Consider the following 19,118-nt stretch of genomic DNA (forward strand, 5'->3'; position numbering starts at 1 on the left):
GAAAAACAAAGATTTTCTTTAAATATGGCCTAAGATCTTATTAGCTGTATGAGAGTGTGAAAAGTCACTTAGCTAGTATCCACGTCTGTCAAGTGGGATTTTAACCTAGACCTCAGAGTTACTATCATGAGTAAGTGAAATAACATATGAAGACAACCAAGCTCAAAGTTCCCCATTCTCTCTTCCCATTTATGTGTTCTTTATGTCTGGGCTTAATTGGTTGGTCCTCTTCCTTATAGAAGAAGCATCTGTTACTGCAAGTTCTATGTCAGCTACAATACAGTGTTTTAGAATTATAATATTTCTGTATTCTCACTCTTCTTAACTATGATTATTATTCCAAGGTTTAAGTTGGAAACATATTTATAAAGGTGTTTGTTTTTTTTTTAACAGCCCAAATCTGTGGGGATGCCTGGGTGGCTCAGTCAGTTAAGTGTTGGACTTCAACTCAGGTCATGATCTCACAGCTTGTGGGTTCGAGCCCCACATTGGGCTCTGTGCTGACAGTTCAGAGCCTGGAGCCTGCTTCGGATTCTGTGTCTCCCTCTGTCGCTGCCTCTCCTCTGCTCATGCTCTGTCTCTCTCTCTTTCTCAAAAATAAATAAACATTAAAAAAAAAAAACCCAGCCCAAATCTGTGAAACTCTAACCTTAATTTTAAAAAAACTGAAGTATTAAAATAAGTATCATTTTAACACTGATTTCATCAGAGAATGAATTTAAAGTAGAGCCTTCTACAAGTTCATGGCATGCAGTTATGGAATGCTATCATTAAGTGTATCACACACTTTTTTTTAGAGTGCGCTTTTCAAACTGCAAAGTACAACCAATACTATGACACAAAATCAATTTAGCTGGCCAAGACTCACAATTTTTTAATAAAATAAATCAGCACATTGGAAGGAGTGCAATTAAGCATTTCATGCGAACCTTGTTTCTATTATGCATTAAAATTTATGTGTGGCATGTGTACAATGGGTTATAGTGCAAAATATATTTCTTTTTAAGGATGGAAGTTTAAAAAAAAAAAGAAGTATGAAAGACACTGCACTACTCATCAGCTGAGAGAAAGAACTAATGTCCTTTTATGATAAAAGGATAAACATATGCCACATACATGGCTATCCCAGTCACTTAGCAGCTCTCTCACCATAACTTCTACACAGCTCCCTAAGTGACTATTATTACCCTAATGATTGTTATAAAATACAAATCTGACCATATCATCCTACATGTTATTCCTTGGCCAGATGCAGAGGCACCAAACCATCAAACAGTAGGGCATGCTCAAGAAAGAGTACCTATATCATTACCAAATAAATAAACAGGAAATTCAAGACTAACGACCCAGACCTAATGCTTAGCTTTATTATTTGAATATATTTTAAAATAGCGTAAGTACTTCATTTTCACAAATAACTACAAAATTCTCCTCCAAAGTAACAGGAAAAAAATAATGGCAACAGAACATATACAGCAGCACTAATCATAATAACCAAAACTTGGAAAAACCTGTCTGATATGCATATCAACAGTAAACAGGTAAACTATTGATATGCATATCGATAGTGAAACAGGTAAACAAACTGTAGTATATTCAGATATTAGGGCACCATACAACCCTGAGAATTAATGAAATACAACTCTATGCAATCATTTAGATGAATCTCACAAATATTATGGTGAACAAAATAACACAGATCCAAGAGAATATATACTACAAGATCCCATTTGTATAAGACATATGTATATTTATATAATCTGTAGTGTTAGATAAAAGGATGAAGTTACCCTTTAGGGTAGGAAGTAATCTTCTCTGGAAGGGAGTATGAGAGATACCAGAGGGCTGGTGATGTTACTGCTTCTTGCTCTCAGGAATGATTTCCAGATACGTTCACTGTGTGGCAATTCAATGAGTTGCATATTTTCAGTTTGTGCACTTTTCACTACATATGTTATGGTTTAATAAAAATTTTATTGGCCATAAGCACTTTGCTACTTTTGTCCATTTTTCTAAATGCATTTTCTGAATAAGCAATCTATCATTCATAATTCTTATTTATATATCCCTTTCTTGAGCCAAAAGGAATTTAAGGCACTTCAAAGGTACGTGACTGAGGTGGTCAATTTTATTTTACTTTTTTAATTTTAAAAAAATGTTTTTTAACACTTATTTATTTTTGAGAGACAGAGAGAGAGTGTGATCAGGGGAGGGGCAGAGAGAGAGAGAGGGAGACACAGAATCTGAAGCAGGCTCCAGGCTCTGAGCTGTCAACACAGAGCCTGACAGGGACTCAAACTCACAAAGTGCGAGATCATGACCTGAACTGAAGTCAGATGCTTAACCGACTGAGTCACCCAGGCACCCAAGGTGGTAAATTTTAGACCAGACTGAAGAGCATCTATGTTAGCCCTGGAAACATACCATGTGTGGGAACTCATTCACTATCTCACAACTGTATGTCAACTGTTTTGACCACACAAGCACCAAAACGAAGCACATAGCTTACATGAAAACGTCTTTTATCTATCTCATCCTCAATCTTCAGAAAAAGCAGAAAGACCAAGTGAAATTTTTAAAGTAGTTAAATTAATAATATTCTCAAGGACCTTTCAATCTCCATTCCCATTTCCCTTCAAAACAAGAAAATCAGCCCTTTTTGAGGTTCATCAGCTCTCCCTTATGACTTAATAATAGGCTGCCATGTGCTTAGAAATTTCACCTCTGACCCTAGATCTAGTTCCATTGCAAGGTAACATGATTAAGTACAGCTGAAGTATCATGATACACTCATTCTTATCATCAACAGGTATAAGCAATCTCCAAAACATCCTTCTAAGGTAGTCTCTATGACCTGAAACCTAGAGATTTAGTCTTCTGGAAGAGACGAGAGAGAAAAACTACCCTGGAGTCTTGAAGGAAAAGATGGTAATAAATCATATTAACAATTAGCGCTTCAAAATGATGATCCTTGGATTCATGTTTTGCACCTAAAAAGACACCAATAATTTTGCCTGGACTATCGGAAATCTGTTCCATCAGGGGATCTTAAATAGGAAGATCTTAAGGATCCGCCAGAAGTAAATGATCTTTGCAATGGACTCTTGGATGAGGCAGATGACTGACTAAAATAGATAGCTTCCATCCAAGAAGGATGATTTTCTGACATTTCTACCTCTCCTTTTTAAAATTCTTTTGTTTAGTGTTTATCTTAGTTATTATTATGCTTTGGTTCTCTAATGGACAACTAAAGGTTTCTCAATATGCTTTCATATATATTTTCATTGTTATCACATTTTTAATATCCTTTAGTCTTTCATGCCACCTAAGAAAATGCAAAAATCTCCCTGTAATCCCACTGATAAAATTTAACAGATGTTCCTTCCTTCTAGACATTTCTGTATTTGAATCTTCTTCATATTATTAACCCTAGTCTTCAGTCTCATAAAAATTAGACCTTGATCCCAAGTCATATATCAGCCTCAACAGAATCAACATTACCAAGAGTGGGAACTAAAATTGTAATTTTTCTTGTTTAGTAGCAATCTTTATCTCTTGCCATCCCGAAATTTCCATCTCATTGCAATAAATGAAAATCAAACATGAACTAACTGTAGTAGCTGTACTACTCCTCATATTATTGAGTCACCTCTCTTCATGATCACATGGAAAGGTCTTCTAGACTCCCTTACAGTTAGTCAAGTGCCTTGTGACAAGTTCTGGGAACAAACTGTGAGCAAAAGTGACCAGCCTTAGGTAGTTAAGAATAAGTTCTCCATTCTCCATTCTCCCCATTCTCTTTCTTCCTCCAATGCAGCTACTCTGGTAGCTATGGCTTCCAGTTGGCTTATCAACAACATGGAAGCAGCCTAAATTGCAACTTTAAAGAGAAGCATTCTATAATCCTATAAATAAGTGTCAGTCTTTTAGTGAGCCTGTATCCCTGGGCTATGACCCTCATAAGTGCTTTTGAGCTTCTTTTCCCCTTTCAGAGAGATGGGACAGCTAGAGGGGACTGCAGTCTGCCATTTTTCTTCTCTCACATTGGCTAGGTAAAGAATTTCCCTCAAGAACAAAAAGCTCTAGGAGTATTTCAAAACTGTTACTTTTACCCTCTTCCCTGCTGAAAGTATGACAGAATTGTTCACTGATCTTCACCTTGAGAATCTGGTGAGGTTCCAAGAGGTAAACCTCACAAAATTGGAGTGGTGCCTGGGTGGCTCAGTCAATTAAGCTCAAGTCATGATCTCACAGTTCATGAGTTCAAGCCCCGTGTTGGGCTCTATGCTGACAGCTCAGAGCCTGGAGTCTGCCTCAGATACTGTGTGTGTGTGTGTGTGTGTGTGTGTCTTTCTCAAAAATAAATAGACATTTAATAATTTTTTTAAAAAAAACTTCACAAAATTGGGGAGATTGGGAAGGGTGTTCCCCTAAGGCTGGGCTCCCAGCTTAAGAGCTATAACTCTTAAGCCAGTCCACACTCAGCCTTCAATGGTTCATCAGTTAATAGCTTAAGTTTTCCTACCAGATCCTAACTCCAACAGTTCCTGCTCCCAGTAAGCTGTGATTCTTCATTTGGCTCGCCCTCCAGTTGGCAGGGCATTGATTTGCCCTGTGATCTCAATTATACGATAGATCTTAGAAGAGTTGTTGATTTTCAACTTGTTCAGCTTTTTCTTGTGAGGATGACAGTAACAACTTCCAAACACTTTATGTGTCAAAGAGTAAACCAGAAATCTCCACTGTATTATTTTTCATTGTTTGTCAGCATGTCTTTTTCCCACATGAATGAGAAATATTTGTGAGAGTAGAAACCATAGTCCTTTTATCTCTGGATTCCCAGTAATCTGCACAGTCTGAGCATTCTTCAGGGCTCAATCATGGACCTTCTTATCTGATCTTCATCACACACTCTCTTAAGTTATCTTATCAATCCTTGTAGCTTTATGTACCACATGGACAACAGCAGAGTTTTATAACTCCAACCAATCCATAACTCTCCTTCAAAACTGGCTAATTTATAGCATCTTAAACATAAAAAGTTAAAAACTTAAGTTTTTGTGGCTATTTCTAACCTGTTCATCCTTTCCCCTTCTTGATCACAGTTAATGGCATCACCACCCAATTAGTTCCGATCAGAAATCAGGAGTCATCATTGGCTCTTTTCTCTTCCTTCCTAACTTCCTCCATACCTATGACACTACTAAATCGTGTCATTTCAACCTCCAAGTTCATCCCCTATCCCCTCCTCTCCATCATCACTGTAATCAGCCTAGTCCAAGTCATCATAATTCCTAGCAGTCTTTCATAAAAGCTTCCTCACTGCTCTATCCACTTCTGTTCTCACTCATTAGAGCCATAGAGCAGCCAGATTGATCTTTATACACAAAGCAAATCATGTCACTCCCATGTTTTAAAGTTTCCAATTATTTTCCTTTTATACTGACACTCAGATCCAAACTCCTTATTAACTTTCTATAAAAACACTGTCCCTTCCCTTAGTCCTACCTCTGGATGCTCATCTCCCATCACACTCCATCTTGTCCACTAAATTACAGCCACACAGGTCCTCCTGGCCCCTCAAACCCTTTGCTACTTAAAAAGGTTCACATATGATGTTCCCTATGCTTAAAACACTCCTCCTCTTAGCATTATTTCCCATTAGAAGACCTGATAATCAAGGAGACATACTATATTAAGCAGCTGCTTGATTCAAATGACTAAGATTTTAGATTTTCCTAGTATTTCAGAAGTATATTTATTATTATGTCACAGCATGAATAAAATTGTTATTACATGAAAATGCAAAACAAACTAATCCAATTGATCAGTTTAATTAATCCATATTTTAAATCTTTCCTACTTAATTTTGATATTATGCTAGATATTGGGAACAAAATGTTAACAGTTGCATTACAAAGAATTTAACATTTCTCTTTCCTAGTACCCCCATCCTTCAGCATCCAGGGACTTGTTTTACACATTACATACAACCGACATTATACTGCCTTTATAGAAATTTTCCCTCTTTTTGATGCTGATGCAAAAAAATAGTGAAAAAAAGAAGAGAAAGCAAAACTAAAATTATTTAATTTGTATAATAAGGAATTTCTGCAAAGGCTGAATGAAAAGACACCTGAAACAAATGGCTCAATTGATGTTCTATGCCTTAAAACTTATTGAAGTCAGAGCTGAACACACTGTTCTACCTACAACTTCACATGAATTACCCATATCAAAATTAGTAAGTTGCCCTGTTATATGAAAGACCTACAAAATAAACAAACTCCAAAAATACAGTTTTCAAGAAACCTACATTATTATAGCTTTGAATAACCACAAAATGGGACTTATATAAATTCATAAAAATGAAATTACTGTTCAGGAAATACCAGATGTTCAATACAATCTTTTAAAATATCTACTTGTTCTACTATGAAGATGCTTATAGGTAATATGAGGAAACGTAAGTCCTACTTTTTATATATTAAATGAATACCTGGAATTCAGCTCTTAGAAATAATTTTATGGATGAATGAATACAAAGTAAGCAGACAGGAAGTTATCCCATTCATTCAAATGAATGAATCTCTCAAAGAGAGAAAAAAATTAGATGACTCAGAAAGAAGTCTTAGAAGTTGGGAAGATGAATTAAAAGAGAATATTCACAAGTAATCCTAGTGTATGGATCAGAAAGGTAAAAGGAAAGCTTCTGGAAAATTATACACCAAAAATTTCAGCATAACAGAAATGTAAGATGAAGAAAGTAACTATTGAGAGAATCTATTGATTCTGAATTTTTAAAACTGTATAAATTAGAGATCAGTAAGAAGAATTAGCTGCCCAAGATACTTTAACGAAAATAATACCTAAAATCAAGAATTAGTTTTTAAAACATCCAAAGGCACTAGTCTTTTCTCCTACCATCTTCCTAGCCAAAAAAAAAATCAAAGCAAATTAATTATATTTATTATAAAAGTAAAGATACATTTTTTTAGGTTTGACTTCACCTTTGTTTATGCCAATCAAATATCACTTTATTTCAATAATCAGACATCACTGTTTAAAGTATAACAAAATATTTTGTTGAATTCCATTGTAATCTACTAGATAATATAACTTAATCTTGATTACTTTCTGAAACTCACAAATAAGACACATAACTAAGGCAATTTAATACTGAAGCAAATTTGGATCTAATTATATTTTGATAGTAATTTTACTATTTTGCAATGTTTCGGTACCTTAAAGAAAGTCAGCAAAATAATGACATCATATGTCATTTTAATATAATTTTTGATTAGAAGAGAGTTTACTAAACTCTTCATTGCTGTTCCTTGTAACACAGTATTCTTATGTCATAAAAGAAAAAAACATGTAAAAATCATTTGTGAAGAAATGTTTACTGAGTTTCTCCTATGGATCAGGCATTCTGCTAGATTCCAAAGATAAAAGAGTAGTCAAGCCAAACACAGGTCTTGACTTCACCTACATCAAATACAGCAATAGTTCCAAATTTAGAGCTACAAATATAGTAGTCTCCCCCTTATCCTCAGTTTCGCTTTCCATGGTTTCAGTTATCCATGGTCAACTGTGGTCTGGAAGCAGAGGATCCTTCTGGCGTATCCTCAGAAAGTCAACAGTAGCCTAACACTATGTCACAGGAACTACTCATTCACCCCACGTGATCTCATCATGTATGCATTTTATCAACTCACATCATCACAAGAAGAGTATTATACAGGATATCTAGAGAGAGGGAATCTGCATTTACGTAACTTTTATTACAGCATATCATTATAACTGTTCTATTTGATGATTAGTTGTTTTTTATCTCTTACTGTGCCTACTGTATAAGTCAAACTTTATCATGGGTATGTATGTACAGGGGAAGAAAACAGAAGATGTAGTGTTTATCTGCCATCCGCAGTTTCAGACATCCCCTGGGGGTCGTGGAACATATCTGCAGATGTGGGTGACGGGAACTACAGGAAACTATTAGAAGTAGTATACTGCAACACAACTTTAGTCAGCTGAAACTAAAACGCTGACAAAACTTTAAGTAAAACGCATTTGAGGTAATACAAAATCAACGAGGGGACGAGGGGACTACCATCATCTGGAACAAGACAAAAAGACATTTATCCTCCAGTTTGCATTAAAGGCAAACATGAATGTTTCTCAGAATTATTTCATCTTACGGCTCCTAGTAGTCATTTTCATCCTCTCCTAGAGGTCAGGCCACTTCTCAATCTGCCCATTCCTATAACCAACCCATATCTTCTTCCTAAACATAACTCCCGCTTAAAAAAGCACAGAGGCTAAGTGTAAGAGCACGTCTCAGTAGGATGCAGTTACTATGGAGAGATTGGAACTTAAATATGTATCGTTCTCACCTTCTCAAAGTTACTTCCACTTCCCAGGATAAATAGTATTACTTGCACAAAGTTAAAAAGGTATGTGTGAACAATTTTTTAAAGAATGTTTTCTTTTTCTTTTTTACAAATAGTTTATTGTCAAATTAGTTTCCACATAACACTCAGTGCTCATCCCCACAAGTGCCCTCCTCCATGCCCATCCCCCCTCCCCCCCACATCCATCAGTCCTCAGTTTTTGTCAGCATTCAAGAGTCTCTCATGGTTTGCCTCTCTCCCTTTCCCCCACCATTTCCGCCCTTCTTCTCCCCCTTGTTCCTCCGTCAAGTTCCTCCTAATCCTCCTATACGTGCACACATATGATATTTGTCCTTCTCTGCCTGACTTATTTCGCTCAGCATAACACCCTCAAGGTCCATCCATGTTGCTACACATGGCCAGATTTCATTGTTTCTCATTGCCATGTAGTATTCCATGGTATAGATAAACCACATCTTCTTGATCCATTCATCTGTTGATGGACACTTAGGCTTAAAGAAGGTTTTCTATTCTACTAACAACTAAAGTAAATGGAAGTGACCTTTTTTTAATGTTTCAGGTCAACGTGAGAATAAATTGCTGCATTTCCCAAATTATGTTGATAACATAATAAAATGTTCAGTGAAAACAGAATTCAGTGGTCAAATATGTAAACACTGTATGTTCTAAAATCTTTGGAGCATATTTAGACACTCCGAAGTATTACAATAAAGAAAACTCCTTGATATTTTTTTTAAAAGAACCTTTCCAAAACTATTTGGCCAAAGACTGAATTTGGGGGTTAATACTTCTTAATGTCCTCTGAATTATTTTTGAAAGAAACACACTTGATACTATACTGCATAATTGGAGAAAGAGGTTTTACTGGAAGAAAGATGTTTTACTGGACAAGTGTAGTTTACATTTTTTATACTAAAACTGAGGGAAGAATTACCTCTTGGTTTTTACTACCCTATAAATTGTCTTGTTTTCTTTTTAGATTTCCATGGGATAATTAAAGGTGAATGTGTTAAACTCATAACCTAACAATTTTCATTTCTGAGGAGTAATATTCCAAGGGCAGCATTTTAATACATATTCTTCAGTATGCTATGCTATCAGAGAGAATATGTAGTCTTTACAGATCAGCTTACTTACGTCTGGGGCTCCTTTTCATTTTGCTGTTTTTGCTGGGGCTGAAGAACGTTATTTACCAGTTCAGTGATCCCACTAAAGGGAAACCACCTGTTTAAATAAGCAAATAATGTGACTGAATAACCAAATGAATTAACAATGTAGGTCAAATGTTTTCTTATCCATACTAAAAAAAATACACAGGCACAAAAGCTACAGCCAATGGAAATGGGAGCTCCAATTATCATCCAGGCAGTCAGAATGTAGGGAAATTAAGTTGGAACACTTAACCAGTCCACAAGCAGGCAGCAAAAAACTACATCCAGTCAATATGTGGATGAAGTAAGAAGCTGCAGGCAGCTCTCTTACAAGCCAGAGAGTCAGAAAGCAGAAGACACACTAGCTGCAGCCTATCCAGTATTAGGGTAAGCTAATACCATCCAAGGTGCAGAAAGCAGAATACGGCAAAGGTACAGAAATCAAGCCTACTGCACTCTGAATACGTTTACTTACTGTGTCGGTTGTGGTTTGGGTTCTCCTTTGACCCTAAAAAGATAAGTTTGCACAACTGAGTGCACTGTACTAAGAAGAAATTTCTATCTACAATTTGTGGTCATATAATAGAAAACGTTAGTGCTTTGATACATATTGGAATTATACATATAAATTATGCTGACAGCAAAAAAAAAAAAAAAGAGTTGAATCACTTGTGCCTAATAGAGGACTGATATTAAAACTACCGCTGCTGCTTTAATGATTCCATGATTTAGTTCTCAAGTTCTCTGCATATTTTTATTAATACTGATACTGAAGTTTTTAAAATACTTATTTTAAAGTACCATTTTAAACACAGTTACATTTGGTTTACTGAAGATAAACAGATTTCCTCTTTATTTTTTAAATGTCTTCCTTAATATAAATTGAAGTAAAGCCATAAATATTTTAAATAAAATGTAGTTTTATAAATGTATTTTAAAAGTCTTACAAATGAATTTATTTACTTACTGCTTAAAGGAGCAGCTAAAAGAGTTGGGGGTTATGTATCCAGTCTAACTTAAAATAGCTACTAAAATAATTATGTATATTAAATTTTAAATATTTATAAGCTTAAGTAAATTATTCATATAAGATAACAGACTAAAAATGCATTTAAACTATAATCAACTCAATGCTTCACTGAAATAGCACTGGGTACTTAAAAGGCAGCAAAAGATCAGACCAAAGGGTAGTGGATTCCTCTGAAATTTGGCTTTCTGCACCTTGCCCAGGACTCGTCCTAGAATATAAACCTGTGACTTGGTGATCAATTCATTAGCTTTTCCCTTCTCAAAGAAAGGCTAAGAATTGGTAACTAAAACTGGTCACTAAAATCTGGGACTTTCATAAGGAAATTATACTAACACTGCACATTAATTAAATTACTTTTAGATCAAGTTGATTTTCTTTTTCAGTGTGTTCCTATTTATAATGATATAAGCAATAAATAAAAAGGTATACCCTTATACATTTTTGTGTCCCAAAGAATAAATATAATTGTTAATTATATATCTCTATATTAAACCAAAAAGTAATATCCTATGTTGTCTGCATAAACTTCAAAAAAGTATAATAGTTTTATCCTAGAGCTAAAGCCACATCATTTAGTATTTATATATAGTCATATAATGGATTAATAATAAAAGATTGCATTCAGCACCAACTATCATATCAACAAGCAAACACAAAAATCTTATAGTGACCTGTGGATTCTATCTAGAAAATTTATTATATTTCCTGGAGAATAAGGTAAAAATCTCTTAACATTTTAGAACAAAATAGATCCCAAAGAAAGATCACCATATCAGCTCATCAAACTGGAGAACAATGCAGGATTACCCTTCACCAAATGATATGAATATAAAAACAATAAATATTTAAATAGATACATATGTAAATGAGAAAAATATTGTTAAAGAATTCCTGGGTGATCTCTGCAAGGAAGTATGTTGTTTTTAATTAGTGACAAAAGTTTTCATCATAAGCAAATTGATATTAATCTACCAATCTGTTCCTAATTTCAAGACCCTTACTTTAAAAATTAACAAAAAAAATTTAAGTACTGATTCAGGAATTATTTCTGGGCTTTGTAAAATATCTATATAGGAAATACAGAAACATTTGCATCAGCTTCCCAAATAAAATGTGTATCATAAAAAGACAGTATAAATATTTATCCTGTCAGGTGGCCAATACACACATGAAAATGTTCATCATCACTTACTCTCAGGGAAACGCAGGTCAAAACTACAATGAGGTACCAACTCACACCTGTTAGAATGGCTATAATCAATAACACAAGAAACAACAGGTGTGATGAGGATGTGGCGAAAAAGAAACACACATGCACTGCTAGGGGAATGCAAACTGGTGCAGCCACTCTGGAGAACAGTATGGAGGTTTCTCAAAAATTAAAGATAGAACTACCCTCTTATCCAGCAGTCACACTACTGGGTATTTGCCCAAAAAATACAAAAACATTAATTCAAAGGGATACATGCACACTGATGTTTATAGGAGCATTATCAACAGTAGCCAAATTATGGAAGCAGCCCAAATGTCCATCAACAGATGAATGGATAAAGAAGATGTGGTATATATACATATATATACTCATATATATGTATATATATATGATGTGGTATATATTATTCCATTTTATATGTATTTATATATGTTATATATATTATATAATGGAATATTATTCAGACATAAAAAAGAATGAAATCGTGCCATTTGCAATGACATGGATGGAGCTAGTGAGTATAATGCCAAGCAAAATAAGTCAATCAGAGAAAGACAAATACCATATGATTTCATTCATATGGGGAATTTAAGAAACAAGACAAATGAGCAAAGTAGAAAGAAACAGAGAGAGAGAGAAACCAAGAAACAAACTCTTACTTGTAGAGAACAAACTGATGGTTACCGGGGGGGGGGGGGGTTAAATAGAAGATGGGGTTTAAGGAGTTCACTTGTTGTGATGAGCATCAGGTGATGTATGGAAGTGTTGAATTACTATATTGTACACTTGAAACTAATATAACACTATATTAACTAACTGGAATTAAAATTAAACCTTAAGAAGAAACAGATTCTTAATTATAGACAACTGATGGTTACCAGAGGCAAGGGGAGCGTTGCATGGAATTGTTGAATCACTATATTGTACACCCAAAACTAATAAAACAACCATGTTAAAAAATGCTATCCTGTCTTTAAATACAATCCAGAGTATGAAGTTATTCTCTTTCTCCAATATTTTAAATAAAATCAAACCTCAAAATGTCTGAACATAATTAAAATTCACCCACATTCCTTCATTGCAAAGTGTGTATGAGGGGCTTCCAGATTTCAGTCTGAGACACAAAGAGCTTGGAAATCATCACCCCCCATCCTTACAACAAGCAAAGAGCTGGGCAAAACTGAAAATCAATTATTCTTGGATCCATCAAAGAATGTAGGTCACTGAACAAATTGTTGCCCTGAAAACTAGAGAAACAGGCAAACAGATCCAAAGTATCACATTTTACAAGCGTACAAGTGGCAGAGGCCCACACCTGAAGCTAGCACCTGCAGGAACACTTTTAATTGACCAATTACTAGAGACTCAGTGTGGACTGGGTTGAGAGTTTAAAATTCAAAGGGGTCCCTGCCTTAGTTGTGTTACCACACGTCAGTAAGTTTTATCTCCAGGAGCCCTACCAGTTGCTCACTGTGAAAATCAGAGAAAACTCTCCTCTTACATCCAGCAAAAGAAGGGGAAAGTAGCCATTATGAAATATTCCCAGAGCTCTCTACTCTCCTTAACAATCCTAAACTCAAGGAAAAATATTTTACTAAAGCCTAAACAATTGGGGTTCTACCAAAACTAAACAAGCCTGAGGAAGACAATTACCTCCTCTAGACTTTGATGTGGGAGGGGAAAAAAAAAAAAAAAAAAACACCAAACTTTACCCCCTCTAGCCTTGAACGTGGGGAAAGAGAAATACCAACTCAGGCTCACCAAAGACTGAGGCTACTGAATGTTTCTCATATGTCAATGCCTTACCACCAAATTAATAGAGTTCCTGAATAACAACAGGAGATTACAACTGAAAGAGCTAAAGTAAAATCCTGGTTTGTGAGCATAATTTATTCCAGAAACATGCTTGTAATCCAAAGCACTCACATATCAAAGCGAATTTCAAGAACCATTGGCTCAATTGTAATCATGTGATATTCAGCAAATACTACTCATATTGCAAGACATCACTCATTTATCAAATTAAGATTTATTAGATTATGTTTGCTCATCTTTTGGAACACTCACAGAACAAGCTACTCACAATCCAAGGTTTAACTGTACAAGCTTTAGACACTATTTAGTTAAAAGTCTCTATGGAAATACCAGGGAAAGGAAGTAAGGAAACAAAGATACAAATAAACACAAGAGAGGAGAAGATTCTGGGAAGATGATGGAGTAGAGAGCAACAGGAATTTGTCTCTGTACCTGGACAACAAAGGTACAATTTGTCTTATGTAGCAGTTTTGGAAATCTGTAGTCCAATGAAGGCCTTCCACTTCAGGAGAAGACTTGAACTATACATTGCAGTTAATTTTGGTCACCTTGAGCTCTTAGCATAGTATCCGCTACCCATTCCTCACCTGCCAGACCCAAGGCACGCTGCTGTGCACTCACTCCTAGAGCAACCCGTACACAGTTGGCAGGAACAAGGGAACATAAAAAGGACTCTGTACTCTGTGCTCAGATGGTGGGTCCTCTGTATCTCAGAGGTGCAGACAAAAAGGTGGGTGGCTACTGTTGTTGCAACTACTCAAAGGGTTGAAGCCCTTGCCCTCTGGCTAAGGTGATTTCCAGGATATTAAAATGGCCAGCATATTTTCCCCTCTCTGTTTTTCCATTTTTCTCCCTTTAGGAGCCAGACATTAATGTCGGAAACATTCAAAAGCACCTGCATTTATGGGAGAAAGTAAAGTCACTATACATGCCTGGTGAAACGCCCATGCTTAGCAAAGACCTGAAAAGACCTTAAATTTTTAACACAGGATAATCCTCAGCACAGAGACAGCCTACAAAAAAATAATAATAAAAAGAAAGAAAGGAAGGAAGGAAGGAAGGAAGGAAGAAAGAAAGAAAGAAAGAAAGAAAGAAAGAAAGAAAGAAAATACACACAGTAAATGAAAACACTAACAGAAAACAACAAAACCTAATGAAGAGAAATAATCTGAACTCCAGAGCACCACATTATTAGGTTCAAATGTCCAATTTGAAAATTTAAAAAAAAAACATAAGGCATACAGACCAACAGAAAAGTATCACCCATTCAAAGGAATAAAGGATAAACAGAAACTGTCCCTGAAAAAGACCTGACAGCAGATCTACAAGACAGAGACTTTAAAACAACCATCTTAAAGATGCTCAAAGAACTAAAGGAAGATGTGAGAGTTTCTTACATCCAATGTGAGAGTTTTGTCTAAGCACTGATTTAGCACCATCTCATATATTCTGATAGATTGTTTTTCATTTTCATTTAGTTCAAAATACTTCAACAGGTGGGGGTGCCTGGGGGGCTCAGTCATTTGAGGGTCTGACTTGATTTCAGGTCAGGTCAGGATCTCATGGTTGGTGGGATGGAGCCCCACAGCGGGCTGCTCGCAGACAGCACAGAGCCTGTTTGGGATTCTCTCTCTGCCCCCCTCTCTCTCTGCCCCTCCTCTGCTCAGGCGCTCACAGGCTCTCACTCTGTTTCTAAATAAATAAACATTTAAAAAAAACAATAACCCGAAAGGCAAAGAGAGAAAAGACAGGAAAAGATGAAACAGAATGTCCAAGAACCATGAGACAAGAACCAAAATGTGTAACATATGTGTAATGGGAACACCAGGAAAGAAAGAGGAGAGGGGAGGGGAGGGTGGGGAGGGGAGGGAAGGGAAGGAGGAAAGGAAGGAAAGGAAAGGAAAGGAAAGGAAAGGAAAGGAAAGGAAAGGAAAGAGAGAGAAACACAAGAAATATTTGAAGTAATGATAACTGAGAACTTTCCAAAGTTAATGACAGACACCAAAGCTACAAATCCAGTAAGCACAAGGAATACCAAACAGGATTAATATTTTTAAAATGTACAAGGCAAATACTATTCAAACTGAGAAAAGGGCATAGATTTTGAAAGAAGCCAGAAGGAAAATACACATTTGACCTACAGAGAAACATATAAGAATTATACCAAACGTCTCTCCAGAAACCACGCAAGCAAAAAGAAAGTAGAGTGAAATATTTAAAGTGTTGAAAGAAAACACCACCAACCTAAAATTCTGTATCCAGTAAAATTATCCCTAAAAGTGCAGGTGAAATAAATACTTTCTCAGACAAGCAAAAATTAAGAGGATTTGTCATCAATACACCTGCTGGCAAGGAACGTCAAGGGAAGAAAATGATACAGGTTGAAAACCCACATCTACATAAAAATAAGAAGAGCATTAGAGAAGGAATAAATGAGGGTAATATAAAATCTTTTATTTTTCCTGTTCTTAATTGATCTAACTGGTAAGTTTCTTCTCAGTAAGAATAGTGACATCGTGTTTGGTAATTATAGCTTATGGATAAGTGAAATGAATGACAGCAGTTTTTAAGGTACAGGAGGGAAGAATGGGGACGACTCTGTCATAAAGTACTTGCCCCACCCCTGAGGTCGTATAGTGTTATCTGAAAATAGACCTGGATTAGTTGTAAATGTACAGTGAAGACTCTTCAGCAACTATTAAAAACATTTTTATAAATGAATTATAATTCATATGCTGAGAGGAGAAACAATGGAATCAAACCACGTAAAATGCTGACTTTACAAGAAAAGGAAGAGAAATAGAGGAAGAAGCAGAAGGAGGAGAAGGAGGAGGGGAGGAAGAGGGGAAGAGAGAGGGGGAGGAGGAGAGGAAAGAGGAGGGGGAGGGGAGGAAGAGGAGAAATTAAAGAACATAGGCAATGAATGGAATAGTTATAAATATAGTAACTATTAATCAAATTGTCACTTAAATGTGAATATCTAAATAAACCAATTGAAAGACAGACACTGTCAAAATAGACTAAAAAACAAGGTAATAGTGTGCTGTCTATAAGAAACTCACTTTAAATGTAAAGCACTGATAGATCAAAAGTGAAGGAATGGAGAAAGATACACCATGCTAACAACTAATTTTAAAAGGCTGGAACATCTACATTAATTTCAGACAAAGTCCACTTCAGAACAAAGAAATTATCAGGGATAAAGAGGAGCATCCCATAATGACAAAGGGGTGAATTTTCCAAGAACACATAATAATCCTTAATGTGTATATGCCTACCAACAGAGTGTAAAAATATGAGAGGCAAAAATTGATAGGCCTGACAAGAAACAGACAAAGCCACAGTTAACAGTTAAAGACTTCACACTTTGATCAGTAATTGACAGATTCAGCAGACAGAAAATCAGTAAGGACATACCTGAATGAACAGCATAAAATAAAATGTATCTAACTGGCATTCTCTAATATATCATCCAATAATACCAGAATACACATTACTCTCAAACTCAAACGGAACATTTATCAAGATATACCACATCATGGGTCCTAACAATCTCATTAACAAATTTAAAAGAACACAAATCATACAAGTATGTTCTGAGCTGACAATGAAATTAAACTGGAAATCAATAACAAAACTGTAGTGGAAAATCCAAAAATAGCTAGAGATTAAACAACATACTTCTAACTAACATCTGGGTCAAAAAAGAAGTCTCAAGAAAATTCTGAAGTATTTTGAACTAAATGAAAATGAAAAACAATCTATCAGAATGTATGAGATGTTGCTAAATCAGTGCTTAGACAAAACTCTCACATTGGATGCAAAAGAAAGATCTGAAACCATAAAGTAAGATTCCATCTTAGAAACTAGAAAAAAGGATGAGTTAAATCTAAAGCAAAACAAAGAAAAGAATAAAATAACAGCACAAATCAACAAAATTTAAAACAGAAAATCAATAGTCAAAATCAAAAGCTGCTTTTTTATGAAGACTTATAAAATGATGAACCCTTATCTAGGCTAGTCAAGAAAAAGAGAGAGGACACAAAATACTAATATCAGAAATGAAAGACAGTCTATCACTACTGATCTCATGACATTAAGAAGACAATAAAGAAATATTAAAAACAATTCTATGCTCAGAAATTCAAAAACTTTGATGAAATGGACCATTTTCTTAAAAGATAACCATCTGCAAAAGTCCATCCCAGAAGAAATAGGAAATCTGAATAGGTCTAACATCTATTAATGTAACTGAATCAATAGTTAATAACCTTTCGAAAATCACAGAAATCACCAAGTATTACAGGGTTCCATTTGTGAACTCTACCAAACATTTAAATGGGAAATTATACGAATCCTCTACAATCTCTTTCAGGAAAGGAAGCTAAAAGAACGCTTTCTGTCTCTTAGAACAGCATCATCGTAATACAAAAAACAAAGACATTTAAAGAAATGAAAATTACAGACCAATGTCTCTCACAAACACAAATATATTCAACAACATATAGCAAACCAAATCCAACAAAGTACAAAACTATGGTACACCATGACCAAGTTGGATCTATACCAGATATGCTGGTTCAATACTCAAAAACCAGTTAGAATCTATCATATCAACAGGTTAAAGAATAAAAATCATATATCATATTTGACAAAATCTAACAGCCATTCATAATGAAAGCTCTCAATGCACTATGAATTGAGGATATTTCCTTAATTTGACAAACATATAAAGCTACCAGTAACAACATAATGATGAGAAACTGTAAGTTTTCCCATTAAGATCAAGGAGGAACTGACTACACAGAGATCAAACAAATTAATTCTTAGGGTGTTGGAACTGTTCTAAATGATATTGTATAGCTGTAGACATGCCTATATGTATTTGTAAAAATACATCACAAAGAGTAAACCTTAATGTATGCAAATTTTTAGAAAATTAACCACAGGGGCAAGGGAATCTTAGGAAGGAACACAGAATGTAACAAATGAATCTAAATCTCTTTGGAAAATGGATAACAAGCCTCACTAACAAGGATTCAGAAAAAGTTGCTGCCCTAAGTAACAATGGGAAAGAATATTTTAGGTAGATATTTCCAATGCTGAACACAAAAAAGAATTATATTTAAACACTGTATTCCAATTGGCAAATTTGTTTTCACACTGCACAGGTTAGTAATTCTGAAACTATTGTACATGTAGACAGGAGTTAAACAATAACTAAATAAATTGTAGGTAATGAGAGCCAGGTTTCTCACTGTCAGAAACAGAAGTTACAAATAAGCAAAAAGGAGGCTAAAATGAAGGAACCCTGCCTACAGTGCTGGATTTTGAGTCAAAGATATTAGTCTGAAGTTACGCATATTTACATTTTATAGACAGAGATGACAGATGCCGATGCAGGTAGGTAGGTAGGTAGGTAGGAAGGAGGGAGGGAGGGAGAGAGGGAGGGGGGAGGGAGGGAGAGAAAGATGGAGGGGGGAGGGAGGGAGGAA

General features: G+C 35.4%; 1 protein-coding gene across 24 annotated transcripts in view; it reads right to left on the reverse strand.

Annotated features, from left to right (window-relative positions):
* RIMS2 (regulating synaptic membrane exocytosis 2) overlaps positions 1-19,118 on the reverse strand; it is a 598,980-nt gene that overhangs the window by 497,520 nt on the left and 82,342 nt on the right. For 7 of the 24 annotated variants that reach the window (XM_077748252.1, XM_077748256.1, XM_077748246.1 and 4 more), the window contains exons 3-4: positions 10,041-10,073; positions 9,552-9,638 (exon numbers count right to left, since the gene is read on the reverse strand). The exons of 16 other annotated variants lie outside the window; for them this stretch is intronic. In XM_077748252.1, coding sequence (XP_077604378.1) covers positions 9,552-9,638; positions 10,041-10,073 — 120 coding nt within the window. Of the gene's footprint in view, positions 1-9,551; positions 9,639-10,040; positions 10,074-10,376; positions 10,395-19,118 lie in introns of all 24 variants that reach the window. One more of the 24 variants, XM_077748257.1, reaches the window with a different exon arrangement.

The sequence above is a fragment of the Crocuta crocuta genome, unplaced genomic scaffold (assembly GCF_008692635.1).
Source record: "Crocuta crocuta isolate KB4526 unplaced genomic scaffold, BGI_CrCroc_1.0 scaffold39, whole genome shotgun sequence".
NCBI classification, from domain to species: Eukaryota; Metazoa; Chordata; class Mammalia; order Carnivora; family Hyaenidae; genus Crocuta; species Crocuta crocuta.